This window comes from Sinocyclocheilus rhinocerous, unplaced genomic scaffold, assembly GCF_001515625.1.
Source record: "Sinocyclocheilus rhinocerous isolate Xijiao unplaced genomic scaffold, SAMN03320098_v1.1 scaffold468, whole genome shotgun sequence".
In the NCBI taxonomy this organism is placed as follows: Eukaryota; Metazoa; Chordata; class Actinopteri; order Cypriniformes; family Cyprinidae; genus Sinocyclocheilus; species Sinocyclocheilus rhinocerous.
In genome coordinates, this window is record NW_015635305.1 from 1,810,994 (window position 1) to 1,821,721 (window position 10,728).

At 37.8% G+C, this 10,728-nt stretch overlaps 1 protein-coding gene and 1 long non-coding RNA gene across 2 annotated transcripts; one reads left to right on the forward strand and one right to left on the reverse strand.

Moving 5' to 3' along the window:
* The first annotated feature begins 538 nt into the window (after positions 1 to 538).
* LOC107746827 (uncharacterized) lies at positions 539 to 9,688 on the forward strand. The gene is made up of 4 exons (XR_001640736.1): positions 539 to 550; positions 1,446 to 1,447; positions 6,277 to 6,284; positions 9,464 to 9,688. It is a non-coding gene; the product is annotated as an uncharacterized LOC107746827 (long non-coding RNA).
* cenpv (centromere protein V) lies at positions 1,031 to 3,090 on the reverse strand. The gene is made up of 5 exons (XM_016561144.1): positions 2,909 to 3,090; positions 2,565 to 2,663; positions 1,951 to 2,020; positions 1,706 to 1,820; positions 1,031 to 1,503 (listed from the first exon to the last, which is right to left on the reverse strand). The coding sequence occupies exons 1-5, from the start codon at positions 2,932 to 2,934 to the stop codon at positions 1,367 to 1,369; spliced, it is 447 nt and encodes a 148-aa protein (XP_016416630.1). The 5' UTR covers positions 2,935 to 3,090; the 3' UTR covers positions 1,031 to 1,366.
* Positions 9,689 to 10,728: the final 1,040 nt, after the last annotated feature.

The window sequence follows — 10,728 nt, forward strand, 5'->3', positions numbered from 1 at the left end:
CGATATGTCTGTTGATACATTTCTTAAAGGGGTCATATGATGCGATTTCAAGTTTTCCTTTCTCTTTGGAGTGTTACAAGCTGATTGTGCATAGATAAGATCCCTGAAGTTGCAAAGACTAAAGTCTCAAAACCAAAGAGGTATTCTTTATCAAAGTTAAGACTCTGCCACGCCCCCCTAAAACGGCTCGTTCTAACACGCCCACATGTCTACGTCACTATTTGGGAAGATTTGCATAACGCCGCCCAAATGTTCACGCAAAGAAAGAAGGCGTAACTTTTATTCTCGCTGTAGTATTGTTGTTGTGTTGAAGCAGCATGTCAGGGAGACGCTGTGTGTTTCTAGGTGAAAGCAAAAGCACTTTATTTGGCCTTCCGGAAGTAGATGCATTTAGGAATCTTTAAGATTACTTACAACAGAACAGCAATGCATTTTATGGACGACCGTTTCGTGAACCTAGGTGAGGAGGTAATTCTGACTTTGCTATGACTATCTGGCGCTTCTGAATCAGCTACTGTTTTGTTATTAGTTTAAGTATTTGCTATTGACTGTTCAAATTGTGTGTGTGTGTGTGTGTGTGTGTGCGCGCGCGCGAGCGAGAGAGAGCGAGAGAGCGAGACACGTGGAGTCAGCTGTCTTAACCGTGGCTTGTGTACTGCAAACACATATTCATCACTGTGTCTGTCACGCGACTCTGTTCCCCTTTCGGGCTCTGTCTTTACATTTATTTTGAAAGATGAAGCTCGCGATTATGGTAAGGGGCGTTACATTTCCGACGAGTGCTTGCGGTGTTCGGCCAATCACAATGCACTGGGTCAGCTGGCCAATCAGAGCAGACTGCGCTTGTCGGAAGGAGGGACTTTGTAGAAAACGAAGCGTTTGAGAGAGGCGGGGCATAGAGGACTTACAATAATGTACAGTATTTGAAAAATAATGTGTTTTTTGAACATTAAAGCATGTCAACATATTCTGTTACACCAAATACACAAAATAATGATCTTTAAAAAAGCATCATATGACCCCTTTAAGGAAGCAATATATAATTTAGAGGGAGATGATGTTTTCATTCTAGACTAAAATAAGCTATTTCAAAAAATCTGTGTATACAAGATGATTCATGAATATTTTTGGTCCAATTTCTCAGAAAATAAATATTTATTGTAAATGTTTATATCTGTTAAAGTGAATTTTGTCAACAATTTGGAGTACATTAGCATATACATTAGGTGTCCTTAAAGCCAATAGACAAAAGCCACAAAACCTTAAGTTTGATTCATGGTGTCACTAATATATCATTAAAACTGCCTTGAGAAGCAGGAGAGTACAATTTAGTCTTAGAGCTTAATTGGCCAACAGAAACAGTGAGTCATGTGTCTGTTGTTTGTTTTGACATACTTCTTATAGTTTGATGCTTCTGCATACTTTCCTCCCAGTTCTGCCCACAGAAGTCTTCTACAGTGACACTGCTCACTGTTCCAGGGTCCAAACAGTGAGGTGCCACACCTGTAAACACATGGCAGATTTCTAACTTGTAAAAAGACACACATATAACAGAGCAAATATTTTTCTTCAACAAGAAGATGAATAATTTAATAGAAAGCAAGGTACTGCGTCTATAATCAATTCCCATGCAGTAAAAATTAACTATAAAAAATAAAATCAATAATTAAAATAAAACATCCAAAAAGCTTTCTGATCAACTCACCAAATCCATCAGGGTTGGAACGTGGCGTGTAGAAACTCTGGACACCACACGTTTTGCAGAACGTGTGCTTGGCCATGTGTGTATTAAATGTGTATGTGGTTATGTTGTCTGATCCCTATGAAACATGATAATTGTATGATTTAGGATTATCTGCATTCTGAACAAATGTATTTTACACTCTTCATCTATTCTACACCAAACATCCAGCCTCTAAAGCTCCAGTGTACATGCTTCAAATCCCATACCTGCAGCAAGGTGAACTGGGATTTTGGCACAATGAAGTGGAGATTCTGTTTCTTTGTACAAATACTGCAACTGAGACACAAGAACGTGAAACAATCAGGTGGGTTACCTCATGGAAAGGGGACTTTAGTCTCTTATATGAAAACAATGACTAACTATGAAAAGCTGACACCAACTTGTAGCTAGCATCTCTGATGTACAATTTCATAAATAAAACTGACAATCATAATAACATCATCATTAATTTTTATCACATTTTCGTCCTACGTCTGTCAGTAAGGAACTATTTGAAATAGATCACTTCATCATGATTTGTAAACAACTGATTATTTACAAATGAATAGGCTATTTGTAGAAATGTCAGCATCAAGACTATATTTTACCTTGTAGTGCCGTGACACTGTTGGCAACAACTGATGGCATTAACATTTAAAGACATTCTTTGCCTAACAGAATGATTTAAGGCTTTTCATTATGTAAAATACCCCCATTTCTTCGAATGACCCAGATGACACTTTCCACTGCAAAGTATTCAGAAAGCCATCCACGTGATCCCACAATCACACGTTTTGACCATTGTACTGGGAGTGTGTTAATGGCTGTAGACGGTCCTTACTTGCAACTGAACACGTGTAAATCTGGAGCGCTCCACACCTCAAAACGCACCGCGCCACAGTGGCAACCTCCGGTGTGTTTCACAAGACCATCACGCTCCCTGGAAAAACAAGTTGACAAGTACTTGAGACGATCTGTACCTCATTGGCTAATGTACTTAACAATGTATGCGATCAAGGGACTTTAGTTAAATATAGTTATTTAAGGGATAATGTAATTATTTAAGGGATTGTTTTTTAGTTGGGATAGGCAAAGATAAACACCCGTGTATTTTGTGTTTAATGTCTCATTTTTTCGAACTCTCTTTTCATGACGCAGGGAAAGATAATGTTACTTATAGTCTACCTTTTGTCTTTAGTTAAGTACGCCATTCGTTTAGCACCTCTAACTTAATGTATGGTAAACTGGTTGCTTGTCGTCTTCAACCTAACCGGTTTAAACTGTTAAGTCATGCTCTCCTGTAGAACATTCCATACTTTGTTGATAACCATCACTACTGCTTGCAAAACAGAACAACCACTGTTGACTGGCTGGGTCACATGCTTCAGCCAGCTCATTTTGCCCTCGGCGTCATCTGGTTCCACCCTTTCAGCTGTTGTAATACAAGCCCAGACAAAGTCCAGGATAGCATCAGAGCAGGAAAACTTGTTTTCTTCGAAACAGGCTGAACTGTATTGCATAAATATAAATAAGTCATGTATACATAATACAGATGGTCTATGAACATTAGTCAATCAGTCAAATGTGATGTGATGTGAATGTGAACATCAGTCAAATGTGATGTGATGCCAAAACTCTTCCATCACTGACAAAGATATTCAAACAATATGGTGAAACTTTAAACATAGGCAAGTTATATCAATATTAGCATTACAGCTTATTTCTTAACATCCTGTATTTGTATTGTCTGGTGTTAATAACAGATTAAATTACAGGCAAGAATATATTGAACATTTCCAGTGATACGCACACACTCCTGAAAGTTCAAGGTACACAAGATCTGAATCTGAACAAACTCTTGAGTTCAGTGATGTGGCAAATCATGTGATATGTATCAGCACGGGTCAGGCAATAATAACCAGGACATTTCTAGTGAATTTCAGAACATTTATGTTATGTATTTCCTGTAATTTCCTTGGGAAACTTTTCCTTCAATAGAAAGCACATCTTTGCTTTTAAGAACATAAAGCAAAAACACTACAAATGACATTATCAATTTAGAAGAGCAGTGAGGTAAAATAGAGATCTCAAATTTATATTAACATAAATGCTGACCAACTCGTGATATTATTAGATCCCTTTCAAGTGCCAAGTGTCACTGAGTTAAGATGGAGACCCAAATGTAACAGCAGACAAGACCATATCTATAATCCTAAAAACAAACTGATGACACCATCTTAAAGATCACTATCTCGTCCTAGTTGTCATCTTAAACTTTTACCTGTTTAAGAAGTGAAATAAGTCTAAATGTAAAATCTCCCCCACCCCTCAGTTTTCAAGAAAACTTGCTTAGTTGGGTGATCTAGATAATCTTGTAGCAGCTGTTCATGCTCACGGAAGAAGGAACAGGGGCCTGATTCCACAATGATACTAATCCACTAAGTGGATGACTGTCCAGATAAACAAGGCTCAAAGAGCGGTTTCACAATAGAGTCTCCTTTTGAAGTCCAAGCCAGTTAATGTTTAATCATCTTGAGTAATTATTTTATGGTAGCCTATTTTATTTTAACATCACACCCACAGTACTGTACGTTCTGGTAAAAGAAACAAACTGCTTACAACAGGCGGTAACCAGCAATACCTCAGGGAAACCTCAGAGCAAATTTAGAGCTGGTTCATCTTGTTTGTAGTTTTGTTCATGCATGCTTGTCTTTTGCCATGGCAACACAAAGTCACATGGGAAATAACAGATTTCTGTCCAACACATAGTGTACAGTATAGAAAAATGAATGAAGCCATGAAAATTATAACTTTAGCATTAGACCTTTCTGTAATAACAGAGGATAGTGCCAAGACTAACAAAGTAAAGCTAACAAAATCCCATCATTTTATTTATAAGTCAGGTCCTACTTTGTAACAGTGGTGAATGTCTGTTAACTTAGCCAGATAAAATGACCTACATTGCTGCAACAGATACTGCAGGCAGCATGTCTGAGGCCAACTTGTTTCAAATCAATGCCATCTATCACACATTGCATTCTATATTAAGCGTGCTGGTTGACACAACTCTGTAAAGCCATAGGCTAAAACACAAACAATGTACTTCATGGAAACACAGCTACAGTGAAGCTGATTTTTGTAAACAAACCATGTTTTTGAGCAAACACTATTTTGGGGACAACAGCCTGTCATTTCTGGGCTATAATTATGCTTTAAAAACACAAAAACAAAAACATGCAGAACTGGTCCCATAACTTTAACAAGGGATTGTAGTTTTTGATACAATTATTAGCAAGACTGATTTAAGAATATGAAATCTTCCAGACTATTCTATTTGTGTTATCACTGTATGACATCGCCCTACTCTTTGCCTGGCCCAGATTCCAAAGGTCTGAATCGCCGCAAAGAGAACAAGCAACACAACCAGCCAATCACTGCCTGAAGGGTGTACCAAAGGCCAGCCCATTCTAGCATATTCTTCCTTTTTTGATACTTTGTGATAATAATTATACATTTAAAATACATATACAAAGCATGTAATTCCTAAAAAACATCATATAAATCTTCAGTTTGAAAGCATATTTGAACGTTTTAACAAATAGAAGTTTTGACAGCAGAAGGACCTTGTCATGTGACGTAGCATAAACGTCACTCCCCTGGGTTTGTATAAATACAGTAGCACTCACATTCAGCGGCAGATTTTTCTACGAAGAAGAGGACACGTACATTTTCAGAAGAAATATCAAAAGTCTACAAGCTTGTCTAAAAGGTAAGAATGAACATCCGATTGGTTTGATAATATTACTCAAGACTTTAAGAATAAATTCTTAATGTGTTGTTGTATTGCATTGATTCTTGTCGGTCATTTTTAGATGTCTAAGTTAGACAAATTAAGCTGTAATTCACAATTCTTTTAATCAGAGTTAGAAGCGTATCATCAAAGGTTACGTTACAAAATTGATGTGTTTGCTACTTATTTGTGAAGTTATTATATTCGTGCTTTACGATCGGGTATCAGATGTGTTTTTGCTGAATCATAGTACGCTGAACAAAGAGCCCGGATGTTACTGTAACGCCGCCATGTTAGAGAAAGGTTGCATGGTGTTGCGCAGTACAGTTTTTAAATAAAACAAAACATCTCTTAGTTCTGCTGTCGTTTATTTACTTTTTGAAAATTATTTCTGATTTTTTTTTTAGATAACCGAGTATGTTATACTTTGATATGTAGGATATAATAATTCATAAGACCGTTTAGCAGGTACTTTTAGCAAGTACTTACGTTTGGCATTTTCCACTGCCAGTCTTAAAATGGTCTTTCGGGAAAATCGTTAAAAAGTAAAAAATTAAGAAAAAAACCATTGAAATAAAATCGTTCTGGATAAGGGTACCGTATCACTGTTTAATCATGTTAACGTTACTCCTATTTAAGCAAATGCTTTTATATTAAAGTGAGGAAAAATAAAAACCGAATGTATCTATTAAATTAAGTCATGCTAATAGTGTAGTAAACCGTGATAAATTGATTATGTAAGGCCACCCCCCCAACCCCCCAGAACAAAATGTTAGTTCTGCCCTGAATTCGTGCCATTATTTGTGGTTGACAGAGCTGCCTTCAAACTTTTCTGGTTGACCAACGCAAGTGAGGTGCAATTAAATACTTAACTTGCTAGAGCATAGTGCTATCACAAACAAGTGGGATTTCTTTGGAGTTTTGTGTGGCGTTTAATAAATCTTTCAGAAGCCTAAAGCATTCATCTATGATCTCCGCTAGGGCTGCACGATTAGTCGAATGCGATTGTCATGCGCATTTTGATAGTAATGCGGTTCTGTAATCAGCAGGAAATCATCATCACGTGCTTTCAGATGGAGCAGCATTTACTACACATAGCCGTAATTCACTGACAAGTTACGCAAAAAAATCGCAGACGATTTTATTGTGCGATTATGAAATCGAAGAAATCGTTCGCGATAATGACAGCTGTTTGCATAGCTTCTCAGTGCACTACGGCTGTGAAGTAAATGCTGCTCCATCTGAAAGCATGTGAAAATACCACATTTAATAACATATTTTTACTCCAAACTCACTTCATAATGTCAGTCGAGTGTTTGAAATACATCCTTCTGTGAGATGATGTGGCTTCTTACACAGAATAAGGCACGCAACATATTTCATAGTATTTAAGCAGTGATAAAGGCATTGCATTATAAATATACTTTATTTTAATGAAAATTATAATAAAAAGAACTCAGATAAACCGTATATTGCCGTAGTCGTGTGTTTATTAGTCACGTTGAATCAATGAAAGCAGTTGAATCTTCTGTTTATTCAGCTGCTGCAATAGGCCTTTCCTGGGTTTCTTCTGCGAGGCGTATTTGGAGTTTCAGCGCGAGAGCTCCCTCTGGCCTTTGGATGGAGATTTACTGCTGATCACAGAACCGTGCTTCACTGAAAGATATGCATGACAATCGCAGCTTCTGTCGAATCGCGATCTCGATTCCATTTCGATTTATCGTGCAGCCCTAATCTCTGCTTTCATTTTGCTGTAAATGAATGTGTTCGGATAGTTTTAAATTAGTTGATGCATGGTTGATGAGATGTATATTAGGGCTGGTAAGTGATTAATTTTTAATCTAATTACATGATGTGGCGATTAATGAATCGAATGAATCGCAAATTAATCGCACATCAAATTTGGCTGAGAAATTACTCCCAAAAGATAATTTAAAGTCATTGTTGTGTAAAGCATCAAATAGACATTACAAAAAGTAGCTTCAGCAAGAAATATTTTGTTAGATAAAATTTATTACATATTCTCTTTTGGACCATGAGGGTGAGGTAAATGATGACACAATTTTTGGGTGGGTGAACTATACCTTTAATAATTATTATTACTATGGAAATATGAAATTATTTCTTTACTGAAATGATGCTCTAAATAATAAACTAAAACTGCCAGTAGGCGGTGGTAAAACGGTCTTAATGATTAAGTCATCGAGTCATTTATTCATTCATTTGATTCGTTCAAATGGATGATTCTTTCATGAGTGAAGTAAATGGTTTGTAAAGGTTATGAATGGTCCATTGAATCATTAGGCTTGTTCGACTTGAAGCGGATCATCATCATCAGACCGATCGGTGTGTGACATCGAAGTACTGCGAGAGCTATAGAGAGTAGACGGCTCCTTATGCTTTTGAATCGCTCTCGCTGGCCTTTGATGTCATACACCGATCGGTCTGTGCAGCGCCGCTTCAAATCCAACGTGCCAATGGTTGAATGCGCCAAATGGTTCACCCAATTCAAAACGTGCATTAAAGGGTTAGTTCACCCAAAAATGTTTTTTTTTTTACTTGCCCTCGAAGCATCCTAGGTGTATATGACTTTCTTCTTTCAGACGAATCCAGTCGGAGTTATATTAAAAATAGTCTTTGATCTTTCAAGCTGTTTAATGGCACTCAGCAGGTGTTGCAGTTGAACAGTCCACAAGTCGTCAAATAAAGCTCGCACATTCATAATAAAACGTGCCGCAGACGGTTCCGGGGGATGAATAAAGGCCCCCTGTAGCGAATCCATGAGTTTTTGTAAGAAAAATATCCGTATTTCAAAAGTAATAAACACTTTTCTCTTACTTCCGTTATCTATCATACGCGGATCTGTTCCGGCGGAAGGCGTATGACGTATGCGCAGCGTGCGCGCCTCGGAGATATGCTAGTCTCGCGAGTTTGTTTAATAGGAGCAAAGGAAGCAAAGTTTCCTTACTTTAGCAAAGGAAAACCTCTTGGTCTCCTCTTGGTTTATATCGAAATCCTCCGACAAATATTTCTTTGCAAATCTTCGGTTTGTACTTCTTATTCGTGACTGGCGTTTTGATTTGTTCTCTCTCCGCATTGACACTCATGGATTCGCTACAAGGGGCCTTTATTCATCCCCCGGAGCCGTCTGCGGCACGTTTTATGAATGCGCAAGCTTTATTTGACGACTTGTGGACCGTTCAACTGCAACATCCGCTGAGTGCCATTAAACAGCTTGAAAGATCAAAGACACTTTTTAATATAACTCTGACTGGATTCGTGCCATTAAACAGCTTGAAAGATCAAGACAATTTATAATATAACTCTGACTGGATTTGTCTGAAAGAAGAAAGATAGTCATATACACCTAGGATGCTTCAAGGGTAAGTAAAACACAAGCTAATTTTCATTTTTGGGTGAACTAACCCTTTAAGAAATGAAATGCCGCTGTGTGTTGCTCGGAGACGAACAGTTCTGCTTTGTCTTTATATTTTCGTTGGCAAAATTGAGCAAAACAGACAACATTGTCTAAAATAACACAATATTAACTTCTTACTTACTGAACTGTTGTATAAGATCAGTATCACATTTGCACTTGTGTGATATTGCACTTAGCCTATTGATCGTGTGATATTGCTTAACTATGATGTAAATACAGAGCCACCGCAGCACTGATGGCTGAGGTGTAACGAAAGGGGGCGATGACATAGCACAAAGTAAAAAAAACATATGTGGCCCGTTCACGTATTTGTCGGACCGTAAACAAACCTGCCCGCTACTATTAGAATACTGGGTTCACACAGAGTGTTCTGGTCGCGAGACAGGTCAGTCAGTTTTTTTTTTTTTTTTTAACCGCAAGGTCTAGAGACGTGTTTTTAGAAGCTAAATTTCTTTGAACTTGAGAGCTGTGTTTTAGAATGATGTATTATGCGCGACAAGCTGCTATAAAGACCTTAGGCAACAAATTCGAAAATCTGACATCTAGGAAATAATGTCTTAGGCAGCAGTTTTACCACAAATACAGACAAGTGATACCACCACAACCACCAGAAATACTTAATTGTGTCTGCTTTACATTGAAACGCAAGCTTATTGCGACCGATTCCCTGACATAACACATTCATTGCGACCCATTTAACAGATGCATCATTTTAAGTTGGAACAGCAACAAATAATAACAATACAGCGAAATAATCAACTAACTACGACCATCTAGCCCTCTATTAAACATTAAAGAATTATTTCATCATACCTTTAGGTTACTCAGTAGTGCTGCATTCTTAGTTGAACCGCTTGCGCTGAAAGTTTGTGTGTCAGATGTAACCATTAAAATGCGACTTCGTGAAACGGACTGTCCTAAATTGTTGCTATAGTAGCATCATATTAATGCTAGAAAGCCTATGCATTTGGCAACTGTATTTTTTTAAATAAACCATTATATTTCATAAAAAAATCTATTTTCACACTCATCTTGAGTGATAGTCCGAGTGAGGGGCGATGCCCCCTGTGGCACCGGCCCGGTGTAAATGAGACAAAAACTAAAACGGGGGCATTTTTGCCCCATATCTTGAATTTTAGGGACATTCTAACTACGTTCTCTAGGCTCCATCACGCAGTGAGTTGTTGCCCTGCCTCATATTTGTCATCCATCAACTGTATGGAATGTCAGATGACCCACATAGGTCTGGGGCGGGGCGGGGCAAGTGCGTTAAATGCGTTAATTTTAACGTGTTATTTTTTTACAGTAATCTAATTAACGCATTAAATTACCACCCCTAATATATATATATATATATATTATATTATATTTAATGTATATATATTTTTTTTGTTTATAGATGCAGATCTTTGTCAAAACCCTCACTGGCAAGACGATCACCCTTGAGGTCGAGCCAAGCGACACCATTGAGAACGTCAAGGCAAAAATCCAGGACAAAGAAGGCATTCCCCCTGACCAGCAGAGGTTGATTTTTGCTGGCAAACAGCTGGAAGATGGTCGCACACTGTCTGACTACAACATCCAGAAAGAGTCCACCTTGCATCTGGTGCTGCGTCTCAGGGGAGGTTCAGATATTTAAACTGACAATCTCAGAAATGGACATTTAATTCTTTCAGTATCCCCTGTTCATGCACTCCCCACATTGTCCCCTCCTCTCTCCGTACTTTATTACTGAATCCAGTTACATTTTATTACTACTTTTTTTTTTTTTTTTTT

Bases quoted from the DNA above. Each gene is read 5' to 3' on its own strand.
- cenpv (XM_016561144.1), bottom strand. From the start codon at position 2,934: ATGGCGTACTTAACTAAAGACAAAAG. The intron at 2,664-2,908 runs GTAGACTATAAG...TTGTTTTTCCAG, and splicing joins TACTTAACTAAAGACAAAAG to GGAGCGTGATGGTCTTGTGA. The intron at 1,504-1,705 runs GTGAGTTGATCA...ATGTGTTTACAG, and splicing joins TTCCAACCCTGATGGATTTG to GTGTGGCACCTCACTGTTTG.